Below are 27332 nucleotides of genomic sequence, written 5' to 3'. Positions count from 1 at the left end.
TAATTAGCAAGTGTTAATTAGGGGCAGCTGGGGGCGGGGGGCCTGTTAGCTTCATCTCCTGAGCTAAGCTCCTTCTGCTGCCACCTCTGACCCACAGCCTGCCACTCCCCTGACCCCCACCCTGCTGCCTTCTGAGCCTTTAGGGAAACTCTTTAGAGTCTGGTGGCTTCTGTGCACTGCTTCCAGGCGAGGGACTGTCATCTGGTCCATTAGCCACAGGCAGCCCCATTGGATCCTGTCACTGCAGGGTTCGTGGTTCTTGCCTACCTGCAGTGGTGGTCTTGCCCTTTGTGGACACAGTCTTCAGGTCTCCTGAAAGGACAAACAGGTTTTGACCTGAGTTTTTAAACTGGAGGAGCTGGCTGCTCTGCCTATGGAGTAGCCATTTTTAAATCCTTTACTTTCTTAATAAACGTGCTTTCAATGACGTGCAGGAACATCCAGCAGCTCAGTCCTCACTAATCTGATGTTTGTGATAATTACATCCATGAAGACATGGCTTAGCAAACAATTAATGGTGGGAGAAAGTACCATGTTTTAATTATCTTATGACCTTAAACCTTTACACCTCAAAACATTTTTGGAACACGAAGTTATGGGTGCCACTTGCATTCAAACAATAAGTGTGGTTGTGAGAAATGACTCTGATTTCTTGGTTAAGGGACTCTGAACACAAGTTCCCAACCTGGGGTGGAAGGAATTGGGAATGAGAAGGATGAGCTTGGAGGAGGATTGTTCCTCAGTCCGTGATGCTATTTGACAGTTGAGTGATTGGCTGGGCACAGTGGCTCACGGCTGTAATCCCAGGACTTTGAGAGGCCGAGGCGGACAGATCACGAGGTCAGAAGTTCGAGACCAGCCTGGCCAACATAGTGAAACCCCATCTCTACTAAAAATACAAAAATATTAGCTGGGTGTGGTGGCACATGCCTGTAGTCCCAGCTACTTGGGAGGCTGAAGCAGAAGAATCGTCTGAACCCAGGAGGGAGAAGTTGCAGTGAGCTGAGATCACGCCATTGCACTCCAGCCTGGGCAACAGAGCGAGACTCCTTCTCAAAATAAATAAATAAATAAATAAGAAAATTGAGTGTTTGTGGGCATGTGTAGAATTTACTGGGCAATTTGTTCATACCTTTCATCAGATTCTGAAAAGGATCTTTTGACTCCACAGCCCTAGACCTACCCCTAAAATGTCAGGAACTGCTAACTTTAAAGACTTACAGTTGGCCCGGGCGCGTTGGCTCACGCCTGTAATCCCAGCACTTTGGGAGGCTGAGGCGGGCGGATCACAAGGTCAGGAGGTCGAGACCATCCTGGCTAACACAGTGAAACCCTGTCTCTACTAAAAATACAAAAAATTAGCTGCATGTGGTGGTGGGCACCTGTAGTCCCAGCTGCTCGGGAGGCTGAGGCAGGAGAATGGTGTGAACCTGGGAGGTGGAGCTTGCAGTGAGCCGAGCTCACACCACTGCACTCCAGCCTGGGTGACAGAGCAAGACTCTGTCTCAAAAAAAAAAAAAAAAAAGACTTACAGTCAGGTTTCAATCTCTTACCTTGTTAAACTGATAACTGATTTGATTGGCATTTATTTTAAAATGTTCTACGACTTAACATTTTCCTTCCTTTACTGACCTCCCTGAAATCAGTGATTTGGAGAGTCCTACAGGGCATCATGAAGAAATGTGGTTATCGGACAAAGAACGCAGATATTTGGGAAGAAAAAAAAAATAAAGCTAACAAGTGCTTTGCAAAGCATTTTGCTATTAGTTCTGAAGATTATGGAGAACAAGTAAAATGAGAAAACAGATGCCATCGTAGACGTGGCAGAGGCAGGCTTTTGCTCCAATAATGCGCCCACACAAATCACCTGGGAAGCTTGTTGAACTGCAGCTTCTGACTCAGTAGATCTGAGCTAGGGCTGGGCTCCTGCTGTTCTAACACACTCCCAGGTGTGGCTGATGCTGCTGGCCCGTGGACCACACTTTGAGTAGCAAGGTCTCCGAAGACAATGAAATGAAATGTGGCCTGGCTGAAGTTAAGGTGAACAACAATCATATTTGTTCTTACCATTAGCTTCAGCTTTTAGGCCTGAGTCAGCATTGTAGGCAGCTTGCTTTTCTTTTTTTAGGGTGTCTTCTGAAAAAGCAGCTGTGGACAGAACCCATTATAACCTGGCATATTCTCTTCTCAACCTCTCAACTCTGGCCTATGTTTCCCCCGCCCCCTCTCACTACCCTGCTTGGGAAGGTCAAGGTTAGACTGGTAAGAAAAGCCCCTCTTTCCTGGGATTCAACTGCCCCAATCTGTGTTTGCCGTTAGGCTTGCTGTCACCCAAATGCCTCTCTGAGAGCTCTTTGCCTGAATTTTCTCAGCTCATCTGCATTGAAGGCAGACCCTGGAACACACTATTCAGACAGGTGCTTCTCATTAGAACGGGATGGCTGTGGTTTCACGACTCATAGGGTCCCAAACCACCGTGCTAGGACATTTGTTCTCCTACACTATTTGCCTTTCTTCTGAAACCCAAGCCACATGGGATCTGACGCACTCGCAGCAATGCTGGCGGGGGAGGCCGTAAAGACCTTCCCGCTGTCCTTGGTCATGATCAGCAGCTCCATCTCCTTCTTGGCAGGTGTGTTGTCTTTCTCTAGGATCAGGAACTTGCAGTCCTTGTGCAAAAGGTCATCACTCTGCACACTTGTGGTGCAGGCTGGGGAGGAAGAAAATGGGTGAGAAGGAAGGACATGCGCCAGGAGAAGGGAGAGGGGAGAAAAGACAAGAAGAGGAAGGAGAAGAAAGAGAAGGGGGGTGGAAGGTAAATTAGGTGTGTATGAGGGTCTTCTGTTCTTGCTGACAGTGGTTACTATGAAGCATCTTGGGGACCAAGGACACCCTCTATGCCTGGCTGGGCCTGGCCACCAAGAGTTTGGGTCAATGTCAGAAGCTCTGGATGGCTGGTTTATGGGGGCTGCCTCCCCTCCTGGTGATTACAGGATCTTTATTGAATGGGTAAAAGTCCCCCAGTCAGGCAAGTTCTTCCTTAACTAACTTGGGTTCATTTTTATACTTTAGGTCTTAAGCATTGCCTTCTTGGGGAGGCTTTAGCTGACCACCCCATCTAAAGCACTTCACCCTCATACACACACTCCTATCTCTACCACATCACTTATTGCTGTCCTTAAAATGTGTATCCTTTTCTGTAATTATCTTGCATACTTTGTGTGTTTGTCATCTGCCTCCAACACTGACATCAGCTTAGTGAAGGCAGGAATCTATCCTGTCGTGTTCACAGCTGTACTGTCAGCACTTAGAACAGTGTCTATCTGACACAAAGAAGGTGCTCAGTAAAGGCTTTCCAATAAACGAATTGTCGAATGAAAGACAACACACCAGAATTAGAACAATGGAGGAAACAGCTCACTGCATGGTGCTGAAATATGTGGAGGAAGTTGATATAGATTCTATAGAAAGTAGGGAGGGTGCCAGCAGCTTCTGAGGGCTCCATGAGCTGCATGTAATAGGTAAGGGCCAAAGGCTTCCAGTCAAGGGCAGTGGCTAATGCGCAAGTGCCTGGCCCTAGGCAGGTATGGAGGGTGGAGCTTCCTGGCCCCTTCCGATAGGAACATTTATGGGAATGTTCAGCTTTATTCACTCATGGAAACATCTAAGAAGCTTTTGGAGCAAGGTGCATTTGCAGGTCTAAGACCACTCATGGGTCTTATTTCCTCTTCCAGTATACCATGTGTATTGGAAGGATACACAGGCAGGATTACTGCAGAACAATCCTCCCTGTGCACCAGCCTGACCCCCGGCAGCTGGGAGCAACACTCACCAGTAGAGGTGGAAACGCCGGTGTTCACAGCCACAGGGCTCTGGGGCATGTTTTTCTTCACCCCATATGCTGCAAGAAAGGAAGCTGGGTCAGCATGGAAGGGTCGTTCCAGGCAACTCAGGAGAAACCTGGTCACCCCTGGCAGAGAGGTGTCCCCGACCCTCTCCAGTGAGAAGCATCATCTGAATCAACTCTCTCCAGTCATGGGGACAGTAATGAGGGTTTAGATGGAATGTTCTCAGGTATAATCCTTCTCATCCTTCTAGCTGCTTCCAGGAAGTCCTCCTAGACCCTCATGCATCTCCTTCTCTCCTGAACTCCTACAGCCCTTAACACCTGCTCTGCACGGCCTATCACTTATTCCCATTGTCTTATAGAGCCTCTCATTGTCTCATGTGTGTTAGACTTCCTCCACCAATTAAGTAGCAGGCAAGTTGGGGGCAAAGGCTGACCTAGGTTTCACGTCCCCAGCCACCCCCAGGTTTGCACAGAGGCAGCAACCTGTAGGGGGTGCATCATAAAATCAACCAGATGATTGATTTGCCGTGACAGTGGGTTGTCAAGGAGAGCAGTGAGCTGGCGAGACCACCAACCTAACAGTTTGACTGTGAGAGACACAGGAACATACAAGTGATGCCTCACAAGGTGATGCTGTTGACAGGACAGACTTCCCTGTGTGCTTGACTCATGTCTGAACCAGTTAATGATCAAGATTGATATCTTCAGGTCAGGAGGTATTGTTTCTTTGGTGGGAAACGACTGATTTTCAGGGACATTTTGGGTCTCCTAATTCAGTGAGTTGTAGCTGCAAAGAGGTGTTGCTTCCCAGCCCTTGAGCTCCAACCCTAGCCTACTGACCTGTGGAAGTTGTGGTAGTGCCATGGGACAGGGTAGTCGAGCTGGGGGCCAAATTGTTCTGCATGCCAAATACTGTGAAAGCAACAGAGGTCAGGTGAGCACAGGGAGCACAGGGGATGCCCCCTGGCTTAGGATGTCCCCCAGAGTCCGAAACCACTTTTATGATCAATGCTTTTGCCAACAGATTCCAAAACTTCCTCGTTTCCCACACTCTTTGTGACATAGTAATTTTGTTAATACCCCCACCTACCTACCCCAGGCCAAAAATTACTAACAGTTCTACTTATCACGTAGTTAGGTCCATCCAAGTTAAAAGCAGTAGTTTGCACAGGGTCTGACAGATGTTGCTGACAGATCTCTCAAAATTTAAAAATATCGTAGGGGTTCCTATTTCCTGTGGTGCCTTGGTGCACAGTGTGGAAACTGTAAGCGTAGGATGTGGACACAGACACCTCAGGTGCTGAGAGGCACTAACTTGGCAAACTTCTAGTATTCCAGTTAGCTCTTCCTTCTCCTGACACAAACACATAAAACTCCCCCACCTCCACTATGATTTCAAAGGCTCCTTGTTTATTTGATTGCTTGTTTGTTTGTTTTCAACAACATGCAGAAGCTTATTCCTGCTGGCCAGCAGCTTTGTTATTTGGGGCACAAGATCAAGGATCTGATATCAGCCCACCTTCCCTTGGGACCTGGTTTTTATCAGGACTTTGCAAAGCAAAATAGCAAAGACAGAAGAAATAAAACATGTAGCCAATGTCTTCTGGATTTGGTGGGCCTCTAGTCAACTGGAGGAAGGTGCTGAAAATCTGAATGCAAAACTTGTACTTGTCTCTGTATCAGTTAAGTAAATAAACAAGGCCCACATCATTATATTTATTAGTCACATTATCACAGGGAGAAGGCAGACTCCTTTAAAAAGAAAAGATGTAGGCTGGTAACATTTACATATAGGCCTTTAAGATATATGTGGAAACATAGCAAATAAATATTTCTTCAAAATTGTTGTATGTTTGCATTGGAAGCTAAGTAGTAACATTATTTACCCCAATGTAGTTACTCCAACAAACTATGTGCTATATTTATAGAAAGATCTGAAAGCAATTACTCAATGAATTACTATTTTTCTTTAAAAGATCTGAAATAAAATCCTTCTAAATTAACAATGCCTTTACCCTGAAAATGTCCTACACTATGATTCCATTAGACTCTTCATTTACAATGCTCCAACTCTTCCAGAAAAGAAAGGTACCACCTTAGAATATGCATGTCAATGTGGGCTCACGTCCCCTCGCCTGAGACCTTTCCCTTGAGGTCTGAGTTCTCCCTGTGGTTGAGGGCAGGCTCTGTGCAGCCTCTGCTTCTGGGCTGCAGTATGCATAGAAGAAAGTCCTTCATGCTCTTGGGTGAAGCATCCTAACACTTCTATGCAAATAGCCTGGAAAAGTCATCACAAAGTGGTGACACTGACCTGAGGAGGATGTGCTGAGTCCAGGGTGCAAAGTGGATGAGCAGGATGCCATGTTATTTGGAACTCCGAAGACTGCAGGGGCAAGGAGGAAGGCTGGTGAGAGGGACATCTGGCCCAGACAGGGATAGAGATTCAGATACCATAGAAGCACCAGAAGAAATGTCAGGATTGGGTTTTTATATTTTGGTAAATTTTTGTTCTTAGGAAAAACAGGCCCTTGCCTTGCAGCAGAGAATCAAACACTAGCCTGCACTGCACCTTGGGTCACAGCCAACAGGTGATCTCAGGTCTGTCAGACCTGGAGTGGACAGTGGGTCCAGCCAAAGTCTCTCTTGTGAGTGACCCCACTTTACAGAGATGGTCCCTGAAGCTCAGAGAAGTCAAATGACTTATTCAAGGCCCCACCGTCAATTCATATGAAATGAAACTAGATCTTCTACATCCATTTTCAGCGTTCTTTCCAATTTTTCCTGATACACTGTGCTATGTATCCTAAAGGGGACACACCAGAATACCTTCTAGATTGAATTGAACTGAAGTTCCGGGGGAGTCTCCTGGGATATTTGGCCACAGAAAGCCTCTCCAGGAGGCCCTGAGGATGGCAAACGTTCTGAGGGTCATTCAGCTCTAGGATAGAGGCATGCCGAGTTCAGGGTGACAGAGGGTGTAGGCTGCCCTCCACGTACCTGATCCTGCAGAGTAGGCATTGGTGTTGAGGAGGGACGAGCTCTGGGTTGTCATGTTGTTGTGATAGGTCCCCATGGAGGACCCCGCTGGTAGGGTGGAGGACCACACATGGGAGGGAAGGTTGGCATCCAGGATCGTTGCATCGTAGGTGCCTGACACTGGAAACAGACACATGCACACACCCAAGTGAGAGACAAGTCAACACTCCCTGCTGGAGAATCTAGTCACTACACTTTTCTGGGACTTTCCTGGTTTGGGCATTGGAAGTTCTACATTTCAGGAACTTTCTCAGTCCGGGAACCTGGGGTAGTTTCCATCCGAAATCTCAGAGCTGGTGAAAACATTATCTCTTGGATTAGAAATTTTTGCTGGCTCCTGGTGAAATTTGAGGTAGCCATATTTTGCCTTGGGGTCCACCTATTTCTCCTTTTAAACCTGGCTCCCCATCTCCTGGTGGGCTGTCCCACCAATGGCCTTCCTCTCCACCTGTTGCTGAGTGCTCCATCTTCAAAGACACTGAGAGAACAGTTCTTTCAGGAGCAACAAATGAGACCCCGAAGCGAACCTCTTTCAGTAGAATTCCAGGCGCCATGGCCATTGCAGGGTGCATGCCTGGGCAGGGGAGCCCTTGGTCTGGGGCCACATGGCATGCATGGCAGCCTTCTCTGGTTCTACCCTCCTTAAACATTCCTATGAACCAGCCAGACATTGTGCCCCCAAGAGGGGATTTTCCTGCTTCTTCATATTTGGGGCCAGTTCTGCTGATTTGTCTGTGAGAGGGAGCCAGTCATGCAGGTCAGAAAGTGCCTTGATGTTTTGGTTTTAGGGTGAAAAACAAGAAAGATCACAATCTCTAGGCTTTTCTCCAGTAGTGAATGGGAGGGAAGTTTCCTATCACAATAGATCCGGCTTTTTCCCTCACCTCCCTCCACAGCTTTGCTCATTTATATTTCTGCCTCCCACAGAACCTACCTTGCACTTGGGGGGCATGTAATATGGAACTGCTGAACAATGCTCATCCTACTTGACTGGGGCATGTTGGTTTTCTGACTTCCTCCAGAGACCCACTGTCCACAAGGGCAGTGACTGTGTCTCTCTGGTCCATTGCTTTTCCTCAATGCCTGGTGCTTGGCATAGAGGAGACATTTAATAAATAGTCACTGAATGAATACATGAAAACTCTACAAATTTCCCCAATATTCTTCATTTGGGGGACCTGGCCAACATACTGTCCTGGGAGAAAATCTCTAGGATTTAGGGCTGGGCTGTGCATATGGAATGGGTGACCAGCCAGGGGTAGGATAGGTACAGCCCACATTTTTCACTGCTTGAAGAGCAGATGCTCAGTGCTTTTCAAGGTCTCTGGCAAAGCCTGAAAAGCCTGCCAAGGCGTGGTTGAATCCCCAGGCCAGGATAGATCTGCCACCTTGATGCCTTCCCTTCTGAAGAAAATAACGTATACAGTGGTCCACTTCCAAGACAAAGTGTCTTAAATTGGCTTAGGTCAGCAAACTACAGAAGAAACAGAATATACTAGGCCCCCGCTTGGATAGCTAATGCCTGCTTATTGGTCTCCCTTCCCTCACCAGTTCCTCCTCGCCCCCCGCCCTGCTTAGTTTCCTTCACTCAAACCAATTAAGTTTAGTCTAAGATAAAAGTTTACTCGACTGCAAAATAGCTCGTTTTGTCTGTTCTTATCAGCTTGCTCAGCTACTTAGGTCATAAGTCAAAAACTTGAAGAACCCCTAAGCTAACTAGGATTGCAATGCACTGTGGACTGCAACAAAAAGCAGCAAGACAACCCTAAACAAACACCTAGAGCCCCTGCCCAGCAACAGAGGGAACTAAAAATACACCCTCTAACATTCCCCCAAATAGTCCATTGGGGAAAATGCTGCAGGGTTTTAAGGGCTAACCCTCGAACCAGGGACAAGGAAAAGCAAAAAATGATAAAGTATTACTGTTTTATCTGGGCCAAAGAGCCCATTCGTCAGCCTTCAGTCTTTTGGCCTAAGTTTGGTTCAGATGAGGACTGGGTGTGCCAAGCTTTAATTCGCTATGTGAATAATAAAACCCCATCCTCACAAGAGGAGATGGGTTATGCTCTTTGTTAAATTAGTGAATTAACCCCCATACTCCCCCTTCAAGAGGAAAAAAGGAGCATAGTAAAAAGCCCTGGGATCCCATAACACGCTTGGCTCCACCTTACATCTCACAAAGTAGAGGACAGGGAGATCAGGGGTTAACAGGAAGGATGGAGGAAGAGGAATCTGGGGGTCATAAAGAAGCTAAACCCAATGCTCCCGTAAATCCTTATCCAAACTTGAGGAAAGAATTAGAACAATGTAAGAAGGACATTGAGAATTTCCCTAGCCCTTCTAAACAGCAGATGTCTAATACATACCCTCTTAGAGAAGTCCCTATAGGACAGGGAGAAGTGGATATGTAAGTGTGCCTCTAACAAGTACTAATGTTAGAAGTTTTAAATAGGAAATAAGGCTGCTCTTGGAAAAATTCCTCAGTTTAGCAAAGCAGCTAGATCAATTTTTAGGACCCAATTTTTGTACTTGGCCTAAGATGATGTAAATCATGACTATTCTGTTTACTGGGGAAGAGAGGGGAATAATTAAAAGGGCAACCATGACCATTTGGGAGAGACAGCATCCTTTAGGGCAAGGAGTCCAGCCAGCTGGGCAGAAATTCCTAAATGCAAATCCCAGATGGAATAACAATAACCCCAAAGATTGGGCCCAAAGGCAGGACCTAAGGGAAAGAATAATTAAAGGGATAAAAGAGTCCACTTCAAGGACACAGCATGTCTCAAAACCATTTGAGCTCCAACAAGAAAAAGAGGAGACTCCCTCTGCATTTCTGCAGAGGCTCAGGGATCAAATTAAAAAAAAAAAATTAGGATTAGTCCAGAGGACCTAGTAGGGCAAGGCCTTTTAAAGGTTAATTTTACGACCAAAAGCTGGCCTGATATTACTAAGAAACTGAAAAAAAAAAAAAAAGATGGATGGAATAAAAAGTCAAGTAAGGAATTAGAAGGTTTTTGTGAAAAATAAGAAACGAAATTGGAAAAAGAGAGACAAAGCCAAAGCTGTCCATCTTGCAGACAGACAGAGGGGAGCCACAGCACGGCTCATGCTGGTGCCCAGAGAGAGAAAGAGTTACGCTGCTGACCCATAATTTTTGAGTATTGTATCACACATGGCCTGGGGACCCCAGTGACTTCCTTTATGCAGTATGGACATCAGTTTTCTCATCATGGGTTTCTTATCATTTCTCCCAAAATAGGGAGACTGAAGTATCTACTAGTACTGGTAAACCACCTCTCCAGCTGGGTGGAGGAATTCCCCCTCCCAACTGCCACCGCTGGGAATGTGGTAAAAATAATCTTAAAACAAATTATACCTAGATTTGTCTTGGTAAAAAATATTAATTCAGACAATGGGAGCCACTTTACCTGAAAGGTCCTAAGGGGAATTATGGAAAGTTTACACATTAAATGGGATTACCACACCCCTTGGCATCCCCCTTCCTCTGGAAAAGTAGAAAGAATAAATCAAACTCTCAAAAAGCATATTATTAAACTAATCTTTACAACTAAAATGCCTTTAATGTCTCCCAGTAGCACTCCTTAGGATTAGAACAGCCCCAGGCAAAGACTTGGGACTGTCCCCTTACAAGTTATTATATGGACTCCCACATTTAGATAGGACTACGGATCTTCCTTCTGTGGAAACAAAAACCGAGTTTTAGAAATTATATACTGGCCATATCCTCCACCCTGTCATCCTTTAGGTTAAAAGGACTTTGAACTCAAACTCCGCCTTTTGAATTCACAATTCACCACTTCCAGCCTGGCAACTGGGTACTAATTAAGACTTTAAAAGAAGATAAGCTCCACCCAAGCTGGCAAGGTCCCTATCAAGTGGTCCTAACCAGTGAAACATCAGTGCGAACAGCTGAACGAGGGTGAACTCATGACTCTCAAGGGACTGGTAAAAGAAAGCCCAGAAGGAAGGGAAAAGGACAAATGGAAAGTGTATAAATCACCTAAGTAACATTTAAAGCTAACGTTAAGGAAAACCCAGAAGAGAGCTATAAGCAAACCCCTTCATTAGGGGTGGATATGGTTAGGATTAATCCTCACACAAGGGGTAAAAGAAGACCTGAGTATCGGATAGGGCCCAGTACTAGCGGTGGAAAGTAGGGAATATCTAACCAATCTAATAATCAACATAACTAAAACCTCTATCCCCTAAACCATAAAATTCAATGCCTGCCGAGTCTTACATTGTGGGAACTTAGGAAACCAAAGGCAGCTGTCACAAGCAAACAAATATCTATGCCCTACAACAGGTTGCTACTGGGGAAAGCCCTGTGCTAGCTGGAATGAGGTTTGGTGGGCCCCAATTTCAAGTCTCACTTTCACTATTCTCTGGGTCTCTGAGTCCATTCTTTGGGTTTGGAGGGGTAAGTTTGTTTCTCACACTCCTCGGCAGCTGGGTTGTCACACTTACCCGACTGGGAGCTCGCCGTCACAATTTTGGTCTCCACAGTGCCTTTCTTGGGGATGGGGAGTGTGTTGGAGGAATTCCGGGTGGGGCTCACACTTGCCGATCGACTCCCTTTGAGCAAACGCTTAACATCATCCAATTCTGTCCCTGTAAAAGAATCCACAGACGTTTCTGTTAAGTCCAAGGTTCTTTCCTGAGTCCCTGTGCAATTCGGGGAACATTTGTGGCATTTTGACTACTAGGGAGAATGGCATCTGTCTCACACATTGGGACTTTTTGCTTGGCTTTATAATATTCACATTTTACTAACGAATAGCACTTATCAACTTGGTACTTTGTCATATTAGCCTCATGAATCTTCTGCGTCTCACAAGGAGGTCAAGGTGCTTGGGAGATATTTCCTAATTAGACCTCATCAAACATCACAGGAATGATTCTGTGGCTAGAAGACACTATCATCTAGGATCAGGCAGTTAGAGAACCAGGTCCCTTGAAACAGATGCTTCAATAGCAGTCTCATCCCCTGTGCAGGATGCATCCGATGTTGGGTCCTTGACCTTGTATGCTTGGGGCTGTCAGAAGGAATTTGTGGGCCTTAACTCCTAAACATTATGCTGTGTTCACGTGTAATTTAATTTCAAGTCTGTCTGGCTGATTTAATTTGTAGCAAGGTGAAAAGTGGAGCAAGCTCCCTGTGCCTCCCACACAGGAAGCAGGGAAGCAGGAGAGGTGGGAGACACCATGCATGGGTAGTGCATGAGAGGAGACACAGGTTTGTAGACACGGTATGCTGAAGGAACTCTCAGCCGTAACTCCCTTCGCCTCACCAACCCTAAGCCTGGAAGGATTCAGGTGAGAAGGTGTCAGGCCTGGAATCAGATTCCACAACCCTAGGTACTGAGCTCTCTGGACAAGCACCCATCTCTGTCCTGAGCCACTGACTCTACTCTTTCTTCTCCTACTCCTTTTACATGATTGCTGTCCTAAAGTTGAGCTCATTTCAAAACATTGTCAAATACCTCTAGCAAGAACAACAGGTATCTAACATATTCCATCGACAGAGACTGGGGGTCTCTGACATTTCAAATAAAGTTTGAATTCTTATACTCTACTACTGACCCTTTTCTAATCTATCCCATTGTGTCCTTACTTTGAACGTTACTTTGAACTGTTCCTTCGATGTCTTGTGCAGGCTCCTCCCTTTGAGCCGAACTGATCCACTCTTCAGTTTCCCTTCAGGTAACACCTACCCCCGGAAGGTTTCTCTGGCCTGATCTCCATGGGCTGCTGTGGAGCTGCTCCTCCCTGTTCCCTCACCACACTGAGTTGTGATGGTTGGCTCACTCATTGTCTCCCTATTAGTTTGTGAACTACTACACAGCAGGAATCACGGTTTACTTAGCAGCTTAACTCCAGCCACCTAGCCCAGAGTCCAATTCACAGAAGGCCCTTAAAGATGTTTTATGATTGCATGCATGCACATACATGTGTGTGCATGCATGCACACACACACGCATGCACACACACACAGCACTAGTCCTGGATTTCCGGACCCTTTCTTTTCAGCGAGATCATGACCACTTACATCGCGTGGATGGGGACGCACTCTGCAGTCGAACTCGAATTTCGCTCTCTGTACAAGGGGAGAGATACAGAAGGGTGTGAATGAAGGAGCTTAGATCACAATCCCTGACACTGAACTCCTAGCAGCAGATGACCCTTTAGGCTGCTCTGACATTTCTGAGTTCTGGAAACAGGAAATCTAGGTGTGCCCAAGAAGAGTGCTGCTTAAAAAGGGAGACCTCCGTACCTCCAACAATTCCCCATTCTGCCAACTGCACACCTCCCAGGCAGCTGCAGATGTTCTAATAAAATTCCAGGCTGAGCAAGGAGGTTCCAGTACAATCAGCAATGATCAACCCTCTCCCCATCATCCACCTCACGGCTGCCATAACCAAGGTTCTCTCCTGCCTCCATGGTCTGAGGCATTGGCAAAAGATTCTAAAAACCAGAGTGTTTACTTGCCATTTTGGCCTCTTCAGAGATGGGAGGGGCAGGAAGCTGGTAGTTAACATTATTAGTTAGCTTCAGGTGGAGAATTTGCATCTTTCAACTATCAGCCTAAAGTTGTGGGTGGTTGGCATACTCCTAACTTTCAAGTTATTGATGATAATAAGGCCCATAGGAAGTCTAGGTGGGTCATTGTGAAGAATTCTGCCTTCAGCTCAGCCCTAACATGCTGCCCCCAACCCTGCCCAAAGTTTAGCAAGGGTTGCTTCTCCCAGGATTATATTTCTCTCCTGTATCATTGTCTAGATGACTAGATTACAAAACTGTCGTGGAGCTGTTTATCTCCTGGATGAATTTCAAAAAAAAAAAAGGTTGGGGGGATTTTGCTCATCTTTTGATGTGTAAAGGCCATTAGAGCATATCTTGTTAAAGTCAGCCAGGAGACCAGAAGTGAAAGCAGATGTGGTATCTGCATCTTCAGATGATCCACAGCAAGACAAATGATGCTTTACATTATTATCATGTGTTTTGCTTCCTGCCTCTATGTGCTTGTTAGATTACTGTCAAAAGCTACCCTTCCCCTCCCGATAGAGCCGGCGGAAGATTCCCAGGATACTCTAAGCTCCTTGAAAGCAGAAAGCATGCCTTGTTTATTCTTCTGTACCCCTTACACTCCCTGGCTCAAGGCTGGACACACATCAGCTGCTCAGAAAATACTTGTTGAATGAATTGGACTGAACCCAGTGACAGCACTCACCTCGTGTTTGACTCCGTCCTCTGGTTGAGGAAGATGCTGAGAAACAAAGAAATGCAATTTTAGGCATATGTAAGAGGTGGCATGCTAAATACTTTTGACATGGAAGTAGATATATTTGGTGAGGGGTTACTTTCATAGTGTGTCTAAATCCAGGTAGAGGCTTTTCTGAATAGCAGTTGCTTAATAAATGATGATCACTTAGCAACAGCAGAGAATGTTTTGTAATGCCCTAGTACATTTATGATGTTAAATTAGCTAAATGAATGTTAAGTTAGCTAACATTTTGGAAGTTAAGTTAGCTAAGGTAATCTGTTGGGGAGCATGATCCATTTGGACTACACTGATCAAATGTATCAAAAAGCTCCCAAGTCTTCCCTTTGATTTTTTATTCGAGACTGCCATGGTTTCCCCGCTGTAAGCAAATACATAAAATTATAATCATTGTATAATCAATGATCCTGGTATCAATTCATATGCACAGTGAGATTGCAAGAACATGGAACAAAAACTTAAGGCCAAGTGAAGACACAGCCTGGGGGTTCATGAAGCACACACAGTTCCCTTGAAAGCAAGCAATAGTGGAGGTGCCGGGATGCCTAGCATTTGTGTGTTCTACTCGCTGCTCTGCCTTGTGGGAGGCCTCTGTGCATCTCCTGGAAAGAAGAATCCCTACAATTATTGCTTGGCCTTAGGGGCTTATCCATCCAAGCCTGAGCCTTATATATAGCTTACCATTTCTACAGTGCCACGAGCAAAGGCTTATGACAGCAAGTTTATGTGGTTGAGAGTCCCCTTAATATGCTTCAGGATAAAGAGCAAGGGAAAAATAGGTCAGCAGGGGTCAAACTCCTTTAGAAGAATCCATTTAACTCATGATGTCCCCTACTCCCACCACTTCATCTCCCCCAGGGATTTTCCTAGAGCCTCGTTTGATCATTTCTTTAGAAAATGAGGAGAGGACATACCAAATTCCTTCCGAGGGTACTCCGGAGAAGAGTTGCCACTGGAGCTCCCTGGAGAGGGGATAAAACACTTAGAACAAATGGCCTCTTAGGCCCATAGAGCTTCCAAAAGGGGAGGTGCTGCCTGTTACTTCTTTCTGGACCTCCACAGCCCTCAGTGTTTCAGGGGGGATGAGGTATGCTCTTCAGCATGCATGTCAAGGGAGCCAGGCTCATGATGTAAAACACGACCCATCATGGCCCTGGTCACAGCACTTTGCTCTGGTCAAGGACCGACTTCAGATGAGGCAAGGATGAACAAAGGAAAGCAGCAGGTTTTGATTTTTTTCTTTTTTGTTCACTTCCTCCACCGGGCTTGCCCTGTGCCTGTCCTAGAGCAAGTGACCTGCCCTGATCAAGTAACCTGCCCTCAGCACCAGGAACCTCTCTAACCTTGTGAGGCTTTCCCAAACGTGAACCCAATTAAAATGAAGGTACAAATCCCTGGTCAGGCCCGACCTCAGAAAGCACTGTGATGATGCAATCCACCTCACCTGGATTTGGGGCTTCCCAATGGCCCGGTAGCTCTCATCCTGCAGCAGCAGGAGGGAGTCTGCTGTGTGTGTGGGATGCCAGCCCGCTATAGTCATTCACTAGAGTGTGTGGGCCTTACTCCTGCTTCTCCAACACCAGCACCCATCTCTTCTCACCGTTAAACTCCTTGGCCACCTGGCTGGTCAGTTTCCCACATAAAACTGCTACTGCAGATCACCAGGAACTCCAGGAACTTTAGTAATGGAACCCAGGTGTCTTCCTCTACGACTCCTTCTTGACCCTGAGCACTCTCTTGTGTTGACCTCAGCATTGCTGCATGTTCCTGGTCTCCCCATGTCCCTAAAAGACTCTTCCTCCTCTCTCTGTTCTCTGGCTCTTCTTTCTCCTTATTCCCTCCACTTTATCTTTCTTTGCTTCCTTCAACTTTTATATTCTCCTTCTTGGCAAACTCCTTTAGTCTTCTGACTTCCTCTAACACCTCTTTGCGAATGGCTTCCACCTGGGTATCTGGGCCCTGACTTCTTCCCTGAACTCAAATCCTGCATCACCCACTGCCTGCTTGCTACCCTCGCCAGAGAGCTGGGCAAGTGGCTGTACTTCAGGATGAAATAGCTGGATTCATCAAGTGGAGTCATCCATCTAGTTCCCTGTTTCAGTTGTTGGCACCACCAAGAACCCAACCTGTGTGTGAGGCCTTCTTACATTTGATCTATTGCCAAACCTGTCAATTCCACTTCAGTGATACCTTCCACCTCTAGCTCCTCACCTCCATCATTACCAACCTGGTCCCAGCCAAAATGTCCCTTCTCTGGATGACTGAGGAGTTCTTTTTAACTTGTCACTGTGTTTAGTCTCTTTCTCACCAATTTTTCCAACATATGGCTTCCAGAGTTCCAATCCTGGACCTCAAATATGATTGTTTTGCTAAAAACTCTGTGTGGCTTCCCATTGCATATGGAATAAAGTCTAAACATCTTATCCTAGCACTGAATCTGAGTCCCTCAAACCTTTTGCACATAAGTACCCCTGAATTTCCGACTTAAGCCCTGGGCTCTCCTGGCTGTCTTTGCTTATGCTGCTGCTCCCACAGCTTGGACAGCCCCATCTCTCCATCTTTGGGTAATAAACTGTTACTCATCATGAGGACCCAGCTCAGATGTCACCTCCTCCATAGAATTTTCCCTGATTTCCTCAGCTTAAAATGACAATCTCCATCTGCTTTACACAATTGTATTTTATCTGTCATCTTAACTTGTCTATTAGACTGTAGGTCCTGAAGACAAGATCCATGTCTGATTCATTTATGCATTCATCAAGGCTTTCTACACAGTGTTAAACACATAGTAGGTGCTGGATAAAATACTAGTTGGAAAAGTAACTAAATGGGTGAATGAATGAATAAATAAGGTAGTGAATGAATGAATGAAGTCTTCAAGTAATGAAAGTCCATAAAAGAAATGAAGGAGGAGTGGGGAGAAAGGTGAGGGGCAGACACAGGTGGCCAGGATGTAAATCTTCAAAGAATGAGTGAAGTTGCTTGGGGAAGAGAATGGTTCTCTTGTATGGCTAGTGGGACTGATACCTTCATATGCATGGCGGGTAACGTGAGTTTTCCTTTCAAAGGTTGAGCCTGGGGAGTTGGGCAGAGTGGAGGCAGGTGAGTGAGCCCTCCTGTAACTAGAGGTGGAGGCATGGCCTCGTGTGCTTCCAGCTGCAAGAGGGGAAAAGCATAAGTTTTCAGTGCTTCAGCAGAGAGGTGAACCAAATGGTTACTGTGATCCAACTATATTAACCAAGTACACTCAGGGAGGGCTTTCGGGAGGGCACAGGTGAAAGGAGCCACCTCAGCATTCCCCCAGCTGTTCATAAATGGGAAGGTGGAATTATTGCCTGGGAAAGTCCTTCCTGTGCGTGGTTACCATGCATGGAAATGGAAAGGATTTGGCAGCATTTTTCTTGTAGACACTGCTTGGAAGGACTAGAATATAATCCAGCGTTGAAGTGTGCCTCAACAGGTAAGGGCAGGTGCTTCTTTTGGTCAACCTGGCTGTTCTTATGCCTTGGGGCTTCCTTTTTAGTTTTACTTTCAAGTATTTTAAATGGCTTCAGGGGATATCTGGGTGCTTCTTGTTTTTGTTTTGTTTCGCCTTGCTTTGCTTTGTTTTGTTTTAGTTTGAAAGAGTGCTTCACTGGGAACAATGGGCTTGTGTTGGATGCTTGCCCAGTGGAATTTTGCACAGCATGGGATCGCATGTCACCAGCTTCCCTTAGCACAGTAACCCAATCGTTAAGTTTCTTTTGTTGTTGTTGTTAATTCAAATTTTAAACCCTCAGGCGTGCACATGGTTCTCTAAAGAGATGGCTTAAAGAGAGTGATTTAGTGGGGAAATAGCTACCTACCCATGAAGTCTTCTTAATTAATGATAGTTATTTATATTGTGGACTTCATGAAAATGGATCTGATTTTAAGCAGGCTTCAAATGCTGATGATTTATAATTTACACTTCCATTCTCCAACCCCGCCGTCCAATGGCTGTGTGTTATTTAGATAACTCTTGGGGGCGTTTGGAATGGATGACAGGTGATTGTAATTGTCCCTCTTGTGCACTGATTCAAAATCGTGTCTGCCCTGTGTCTTGTGTAGGACTTTCTTGGTGTCTGTCTCTTTGTCACCCACTCTTCCCCGATGCGTTGCACCAGTGGGCACTCACTTGAGTTTATGTAGCCGCTGCTGCCATGAGTCAGGCTTTGTTTCTCCAACCGGCTCCCTCCACCAAAAGAGCCTGTTTTGGCATAGCCATTGCTGGTCCCGCCTTCTGCCAGGAACAAAAGCAGGTGACAGTTTCAGGGTGGAGTCAGGCCAGAGGATCCCCTGTCACCCACCATGTGGAAGCCTTCCCTGGTTTTTCACCAGGACCTTCTTAGTTTGGGGTCCCTTTCTCACCTACATTATAAGATGCAAGCTGCCATGCTCCAGTTTCATTGCTTTTTGTTTTGTTTTGTTTTATACAAATATCTAGAGTGAGTATTCCACCTGATTTAAAAGAAAAGTCTCCTGGGTGGAATATAGCAAGTTGCGTATTAGGAAATTTTAAATATTAGAAAAGGCTGAGCGATGAAAGTTCCTTGAGTCCAGGACTTGGTTGGGCTTGCTTTTTCTGAGTGCCTGGTCAGTACCCAGGCATGGCAGCGCCTAGAAGTGCTGGAAGGGCGTGTGGCAAATCTGTGTTGCTGGTGTTCCACCTGGCAGCCCAGCACTGCTCCAACTTCACCTGCTGGTGGGTGGGCTCTCCTCATCCCCAGGGAACAAGGTTCCCTGGAGGCGGGGGCAGGGGGTAGGTTTTGGGCTCAGATCAATATTACAGGAGTGATAGGAGCTCCTGGAAAAAAAAAAAGGAGCCTCAACAAGAAGCTTGACTGGTAGCTCCCAATCCCTGCTCAGGTTAGATAAGATATCCAATATTTTAGCATCTGGAATAGGCAAATCTACAGAGACAGTAGATTTGTGGTTTCCAGGGGCTGAGGAGAGAGGAGGGAGAATAAGGAATGACTGCTAATGGTCACTTCTTTTTGCGGAGCCATGGAAATCTTTTAAAATGGGACTGTAACCATGGCTGCATAACTTGGTAAATATACTAGCAATCACTGAATTATACACTTCAAACTGGTGAATTCTGTTGTATAGAAATTAATGTCAATATAGCTGTTAAAAAAGATTTCAAAAATTTTGGAGCTCCCATGGAGAAGCTTACAAGTGTGGGGCCCTTCAAATGTGACCTGCTGAAAAGAAAGCTATTGAGGTAGTTACTTACTTGGTGGCAAGGATGTAAGTCTTGTGGTTACTGTTTCAGTGACAACTGGAAAAAGACAAACAAAAGGTGAGTTCTTATGTAATGCACTGACACCTCTGGATCTTGGCAAGGTCTAAGCTCTGCCATAGGCTAAGCATATTAAATTAGGTTCGACGTTGATTTTTCTATGCTTGCGCTTTAAGGTGTATGATCTGACCCACTGTGCAAAAAGATATGAGCAGTAACAATGGGCTTAATATGCTTGGAAAATAAGTTTATATCTCTTTGGAGCCAAAAGAAGTTAGCCACTGTTTGAAACATGAGTAGTTTTGGTGTTGAGGTCTCTCCTTACTTAGACAATTAGATCTAGTCCAGACCTGGTCTGATGTTGAAGGAGGACCAGGCCCTCTTGTCTCAAGTCACTCTGTTTCTCTGAATTGCTCCTTCCCCATTGTCTCTCAGTCCAGCTGAGACCAACACCCTGGCTGACTTCACTGTGTACTTCTTCATGAATTTAGAGGTGTTCAAGAATATTATGTTTTGTTCTAAAGTCCTCAGGGCAACCCCTGAAGTTGTGGGAAGGAAGGGGGCTCCTGGTAAGACACATTTGGGGTTTGGCAAAATCAGTGATCCAGGCGCATCACAGACAGACTTGAAGAACCAGCCCCTTGGCTTCTGAAATTTAGTTCCTGTAGCTCTCAGAGATGGTGAATCCATCACTCATGCTCTGACTGTGGCCCTCACTGCTACCTCTGTCTCTGGTGGGTATACAGAAGCCCCTACCTATCTGGGGTTTTTGTTCTTTAAAAGCAAGTTTCCAGTGTGTGTGCTTGCATGCATGCATGTGTGTGTGTGTGTGGCATGCATGGGCACATACGTGTGGGGAAGGTGGTGAAAGGAGAAAAGAGTAAAGGAAGATGGTGCAGGATCATTTTGTGCTACTTTCACCTGTGCCACTGACACCTGCTCCATCCCACACAACTCTTATTCACACTGTCCTTCTTCATACTGCATTTTGCTAATTAGTTTGGTTGTCCTAGCAAGAAAATGCGCTTATGGACATGCTAGAAACAGTACTTAATGCATAAAAGGAAATGTTGGCTGGGTGCAGTGGCTCACGCCTATAATCCCAGCACTTTGGGAGGCTGAGGTGGGCGGATCACAAGGTCAGGATTTGAGACCAGCCTGGCCAACATAGTGAAACCCTGTCTCTACTAAAAATACAAAAAATTAGCTGGGTGTGGTGGTGAGCACCTGTAATCCTAGCTGCTAGGGAGGCTGAGGCAGGAGAATGGCTTGAACCTGGGAGGTAGAGGTTGCAGTGAGCCAAGATTGCACCATTGCACTCCAGCCTGGGTGACAGAGCGAGACTCCGTCTCAAAAAAAAAAAGGAAATGTTTTTCTAGAGTACAGTGGCAGCTTGATTTGAAAAATAGTCCTTGAGCTTTCACTAAACCTCTCGTTGTACAGACCTTTGGTATTCTTTGACACATAAAAATAAATTATTTCCTAACTAAAAGTTTCAAAAGTTTCAAGTCTATGGAGCCAGAATTTTTTTTTTTTTTTATTGGAGATATATGAAAGTCACAGAATAAGTGAAAGAGTTTCCTGACTTAAAGTTGGTAGGAGGAGAGTTTAAATGTCTCTGAATTTATTATTTGGGCAGTTTCACAAAATAAATGTACCTGTTTTCAATTTTCAGTGTAGAGGTCAGCTATGATATTAGTTTTATTTCAACTTTGTCTCTGCAATAACTAGGATGTTATTCGTTTAGATTTCTGTGGCCCTGTACCCCTAAATTTGGAAATGATAAAATAAACTATGGTGAATTCATTTAGCATAATGCTATCTCATCATTAAAAATGAGGGTTATAAAAACTATACATGGAAATGACAACCTTCATCATTCAAGAAAAAGCAGGACATCTTTTGACATAAAAATAAAAAAGAACTACCTTATGAGAAGGATTAAAGTCCATTTAGGAACACATTTAAACATGATACAGTGGTTGTGGTAGAATTATGAATGAATTAGTTATTCTGTTTCCAAATTTTTGTTACTTTTATAATAAAACACATAAATTAAACAATTCTGATGCTCTTACTTCTTTCAGTGACTTCAGTACCATCTCGTTTGTTTTTCTTGGTTACATCCATACCATAGCCACCTGCAGGAAAAATCAGAAACCAGGATAGTCATACTTATCACTGTTTTTCGTAAGTATAGGTCCTCACTGTTGAAGCTGATAACCAAAAACATGATTTCAAGAATTTAAAGCATGATTCTTTCATGTGAGTATTTTTTACAAGATCATTCCCATTTCTTGTAACAGGTATAATAGAGATTAATTTAATAGTTCCACTTTGGATTCTATTTCTTTGTGCTGGAATCTTATTTTTCAGTGTCTAGTTGATCAGCCTGCCCCCTGCTGAGCATCAAGAGGCTTACATAGCAGATTAGGTGTCCTGACCTTTGTTTGACTATAAAATCTCCATTCTTTTCCACGGTAATAAATAGCTGAAGGGGATCTGTCAAGGCACTTAGTGCTATCAACTAATTCATTTTAATGTCTCCCATAATGTTCAATGTTCTATATGGAACTCTATGCATATGAGACATTCATGCTTCATTATTTTAGAGTCTGGAGGTAAGAATGGCACTTGATGGATTTAAATCAGGATAAAAATAATTTTATTTGTCGTACTTGTATGGAACTTTACTCTTTTCAAAGTATGAAACATTCACTATAATCGGCTCTTGCATGCTTATCTGCAGACATAAGTATGAAAAACAGTTGAACAAAGCCTGTAAAATCTATAGAAGCATGTAGGAAAATACATATTTGTATTTTTTATATTCTCCCTTCATTCTTACTCTGCTTCTGAAAAAGAAAAGCAGTGCAGTCTTGTCCACCGTGTCCCTCAGCATGGATGGTATGAGGCAGGGCTGTTGCCAAAGGGCAGTGGGAATGAAGGCTCAAGTGTTAAACACACAGGAATGCACAGCAAAGGTTTCGTCCCAACTGGGCTCTTCTCTTCTTGCTGTGCTGCCTGGCCCCAGGTTCTGAAAGGACCTGAAATCTGACTTTCCCTGTGATTCTCTCCCTTCCTCTAACTTACTCTTCCTCCAAAAGTTTATCTTTTGGCTGTAGTTCGAACTGGGTTCTAGAATGCTGAGGCACACTTCTTCTGCCAGGTGCCCCTTGATTGAAGAGCTCTCCTTCCAGTCTCTGCCTAGTGCCTTCAGGCTCGACTTACCCAGTAGGCAAAGTGGGCACAGTGTCTAGGCCCACAGCACATTTTGGGGCCCACAAAATGTTTACTTTTAACATCAGAAGGAAAAATGAACAGAATCTAATCTGGATTATGTCCTTCTTTATACCAATGCAGTTGTAAAATAGAATTTTAAAAAGTTTTTTGATGGAGGAAGGGGCCTACAAAGGCAAAAGTGTCTAGGGACCATGAAAGTCATACTGTGGCTCTGGGTGACTTCCCTGATGAAAACCAAGACCAAATGAGACCAGCTGATCAACGATCTGGTGGAATAACCAAGATTCATACACTTAGCTTCAGGGCCTGGTAAATGTGCCAACTTCTTGCTCATTGGTGTTTCTCAAACACAGCTCAAGGCAAGGAATGAGGCATCACGGAAAAAATCCTAGCTGGATCTGAGAAGCCACAGAATGTCTTTATAGGTATGTTTCCTGGAGCTCAGAGGAGGGGCTCCATACACAGTTTAACAAAGGAGTCTAGCCTCATTAAAGGACAAACCTGGCCAGTGAATCTGTCTGCATTCCAGCTATAACCTATACGACTTATGTCATGCAAACCTACGTGCAACTGGACACCTTCTTTGCAATCCTTTGTTTAAGCATTAATTTGATACCTCTGAATCCCTTCTCTGACTTTCTTTTAAAAAAATAGACAATAAGCTGTGGATCAGGAGGCATTTGGGGAGATTAAACCTTTAAATGCACCTGGCAGTCAGCGGGGAGGTGACTAGCTTTCTAGGATGGTACCTGAATTGATATGAAATATTACCATGAAATGAACTGTTTATAACAATCCACAGAAACTTTTACTTCCTACAAGTTATTGCTTATTTTGATCTTTCAGTGAAAGTTGCTGCTGACAGCTATACGTTTGGGATTGGCTGGATGGGTTCCACTTGCAGTCATTTAGGAAGATGGATCATGACTCTGTTTGCTAAGAGTACAGTCTCCAGGCAGCAAACCTGGAAAGTTTTGCTTGTTTTTTCTTTATCCAGAAAAATAGCAGGCATTTCTAGGCCCTCCATCTTTTCCCTGGATCCCGACGACAAAGAATTTCTGCAGTAAAAAGCCAAGGGTTCCCCACCTTCCAGATGGCATGAAGTGATGACCTACTTAGAAATCAGATGCCCTCCTTCAGGGCCTGGGGGCTCCTCATTGGAAGGTACTTTGTGAATGTAACCGGCTCTAGGCAGGTACAGGTAGATGCCTATCTCTCAATCTGAAGCCACCCCAATGTCTGTGTGTCCCACTGCCAATGTGAGGTGTCAGGTAGGTGTTGGGAGACTGATTCTTTTAAACCAAATATAAGAGGAAACTTTCTATAAGTGAGTTATATTAAGTGGAGAATGATGGCGTGGGGCACAAGCCTGGACTAGGATCTTCCCATGGGACCTACAGTATATTCCCAGGACTTCTTTTTTACACATTTTAAGTGCTGATAGTTTTTTAAAAGTGTAACATTAGGAAAAGGAACGTTTCCTGCCCAGGTATGTGCCTGAGCCTGCCTATCCTAGCAGGATTCACCACTGTGTTCATCTTCCCAAAGCCCTACTTAATGGAAGCACTGTCAAATAACATAATTTTTAACTTCTCAGATAGTTGGGTCACTTCACTAGAACTAAGGATGAGCAGATCATTCAAGCTCTCAATTCCAAAATTATACTAATTTCCATCCATAGTTCTAAAGGGTTGCTTTGTGGTTATTTTATAGTTAATGTTTTTGTGAAGGTGTAAAAATGATCCCATGTCACTTTTCTAGGCAAGAAGACACAATTTTAAATCATTTTTCTACTTTTATGAGCTTTTTCCTTTCTACTTTATTTAAATGATGTCACATCTACCTAAAACTATTCAGACGATCCTGCTGTCTAACATACACACACACACACAAGGACAAACCACTGTTAGTGACAGTGAACCATCACGTTAACTGTTTACCATCATATTTGGGTTTAAACCATCACGTTATCTTATTCTAATGACACATGAAACACTTTGTTCTTAATACAACAAAGATAATGAAGAAGCTAAGTATTTTTCTCTCTATCTTTTGTTTTAGGAATATTTCTATACTCTGTTAATGAATTGCAAGTATTTTTATAGCTTCTATTACTCCAATCTTTATACATTTTAAATTTTAAAACAAAACAACAACAAAATTGCCAAAGCATTAGAAAACCATCCACTGGCTATTGACCTGATAACACAGAAGGGCCCAGCAGTTTGACTCCAGGAAAGCCAATGCCCTGGAGTTGACTGTCTTGGAGGCTTGGCTTTGTCTCTATAACACCCCGGAGATGGGTTTGCCGCTTGCAACATTTGGCATCCTGGATTGTCATGACTGGGGGCAGGTGGGATAGGGCACCAGCTTTGTGATTGTGCTGGTTTGTTTACAGTTGTGTCCTGCCACTGTTAATAATGGCAAATGAAACAACGTAACACAGACTTCTTTTTGTTTTTCATAATCTGAGAAGGTGGTTAGTTCTTAGTTCTGGTCAGTTTCACCAATCTAAGGAGTTTTTTCTTATTCTTTTTTTTGAGACGGAGTCTTGCTCTGTCTCCCATGCGGGAGTGCAGTGGCGCAACCTTGGCCCACTGCAGCCTCCGCCTCCTGGGTTCAAGCAATTCTCCTGCCTCAGCCTCCCAAGTAGCTGGGGTTACAGGCACGCACTGCCACGCCCAGCTAATTTTTGCATTTTCAGTAGAGATGGGGTTTCACCATATTGGCCAGGCTGGTCTCGAACTCCTGACCTCAGGTGATCCACCCACCTCGGCCTCCCAAAGTTCCTATTCTTTTTTAAGACAGAATCTGGCTCTGTTGCCCAGGCCAGAGTGCAGTGGTGCCATCACGGCTCACTGCAGCCTCAATCTCCTGGGCTTAGGTGATCCTCCCGCCTCAGCCTTCTGAGTAGCTGGGACTATGAGTGTGCACCACCATGCTTGGCTAATTTTGTATTTTTTGTAGAGTTGGGGTTTTGCCATATTACCCAGGCTGGTAAGTTTCTATGCAAGCTTGAAGCAGAGCTGTTCATTTTAATTTTTCCTGTGTAAACTCTGATCAGACTCATGTGGATGTTTTGCAGGGCCTAAGAGTAAAGCAGGACCCCTCTGATTCTCTAGAGTACGTCTGTGTGGGGATAGACATCTGTCTTAGGTTAGCTCTGACAGGTCTGTGCCTTAGCTCTAAGAGAGAACATATGGAGGTAAGAAGAAACTATTCTGCTTTTCAAATAAATACCTTTTAAAAATCTCACTACGTTTTACGAGTCCACTATTAGACTACTGATTAATTGCTTCTCAAGAAAAGGAATGTGCCAGAGGTTTTACCTCCACTTCAAAAAGTAAAGTGATAATTTGTCAGTTACCAGTTAACGTCACCCACTTAGGTATCTAAACTGGTAATTCTCATCTCAAAGTGAATTTTTTTTGGCAGGGGGAAACCCAAGTTGACTCGTAAGAGTATATATACGGGAAACAATTTTCTTCCTTTTTTTTTCTTCTTCTAAGTTTGATCCTGGAAAATTCCTGAATTAATTAGATCATTTCAAAGATCACACTTTTCTTTAGATTAGAGGTAATTTTACAGTGTGGTAAACAGCAATGTTTACCATGTTATGGCTTAATCAGAGAGGCCCAGTCAGCACAGGGTTGTTTCTAGAAGGCCCCTTACCTATACTTTAACTTCACCTCTGAGTTGTTCTCTTTGTCCAGTGGAGAGAGAGAGACAGAGGGAAGAGGAGAGCAAGATAGTGAGAGGGGAAACTGAGATTGGAAGAGAAGGAATTATAAGGCCGTAGCATATTCTAAATAAAACAACACAAGTCATTTTACAATGCTGAAAACAATACAGAAAGATCTTGCCTCTAGACCCTGCTATATTTTAACCAGCCTTCTCCTTTTCCCCACTTATTTCCTTTGAAAGACCTACCCTAAGCAGAATGCATACAACAAAGTCATCTTTTATAACCAATTAATCACTTTAACCAGAATGCTAGAAACTGCAGAACTTCATCTTCTTTTCTCCAATAAACACTTAATTTCTAAACAGCAAACCTTACATCAAAGTCTCAGAGAAAGGCAGAAAGGTCAGTCTTCCTGTTTACTTACCTGGTTTGAGGTTTTGAAGGAATTGGAAACAACTTTGAATAAATCCCTCTCTCTCTTTCTTCCCCTGATGTTTTCTTCTAGAAATTTGCAGTGCTCACTTTTTTTTATCCAGACCCAGCCAAGGTGTGTTAAAGCTGAGTGATCTTTCAAAAATGTTCACTTCTCTTTCTCTCCACCTTGTTTCTTTCAACTCTTTGCTTCCAAACAAGTCCTGACAAAGGTGTGTCGTGGTTTACAGCGTTACTCCACCCTTCCAATTATCTGACACTTGCTGGATTTAAAAAAAAAATCTGCCTGCAGGAATCAAACTTTACTAGAGCAGAAAGCTTCTCCTTCCAGAATTCCAGATTAACTGTTTATAGGCCCATGGGGAAAAGGAAACAAAAGACCAGCATAAAGGAAATGCTTTTTTATTGCCTACCTTCTATGACTGGAGAACTGCCACAACTTTGTGACAGTACCCTTCCTCAGTGCCATGGGTACTGAAATCCCACTGCATGATTCAGCAGTGGTCTAGGCACATGGATG

At 44.3% G+C, this 27332-nt stretch overlaps 1 protein-coding gene across 1 annotated transcript in view; it reads right to left on the bottom strand.

The window, feature by feature from the left end:
• COL17A1 (collagen, type XVII, alpha 1) overlaps positions 1-27037 on the bottom strand; it is a 54441-nt gene extending 27404 nt beyond the window's left edge. Inside the window, exons 1-16 of the mRNA XM_011957421.1 lie at positions 26805-27037; positions 21531-21593; positions 19447-19491; positions 18346-18450; positions 17217-17345; positions 15104-15151; positions 14139-14174; positions 12957-13004; positions 11375-11518; positions 6848-7006; positions 6162-6233; positions 4691-4762; positions 3833-3901; positions 2549-2710; positions 2068-2148; positions 268-312 (exon numbers count right to left, since the gene is read on the bottom strand). Coding sequence (XP_011812811.1) covers positions 268-312; positions 2068-2148; positions 2549-2710; positions 3833-3901; positions 4691-4762; positions 6162-6233; positions 6848-7006; positions 11375-11518; positions 12957-13004; positions 14139-14174; positions 15104-15151; positions 17217-17345; positions 18346-18450; positions 19447-19491; positions 21531-21582 — 1267 coding nt within the window. The 5' untranslated portion in view covers positions 21583-21593; positions 26805-27037. The remainder of the gene's footprint in view (positions 1-267; positions 313-2067; positions 2149-2548; positions 2711-3832; positions 3902-4690; positions 4763-6161; positions 6234-6847; positions 7007-11374; positions 11519-12956; positions 13005-14138; positions 14175-15103; positions 15152-17216; positions 17346-18345; positions 18451-19446; positions 19492-21530; positions 21594-26804) is intronic.
• Positions 27038-27332: the final 295 nt, after the last annotated feature.

This window comes from Colobus angolensis, unplaced genomic scaffold (assembly GCF_000951035.1).
Source record: "Colobus angolensis palliatus isolate OR3802 unplaced genomic scaffold, Cang.pa_1.0 Scaffold44, whole genome shotgun sequence".
NCBI lineage: Eukaryota > Metazoa > Chordata > Mammalia > Primates > Cercopithecidae > Colobus > Colobus angolensis.
This window is presented reverse-complemented; position numbering and strand designations above follow the sequence as displayed.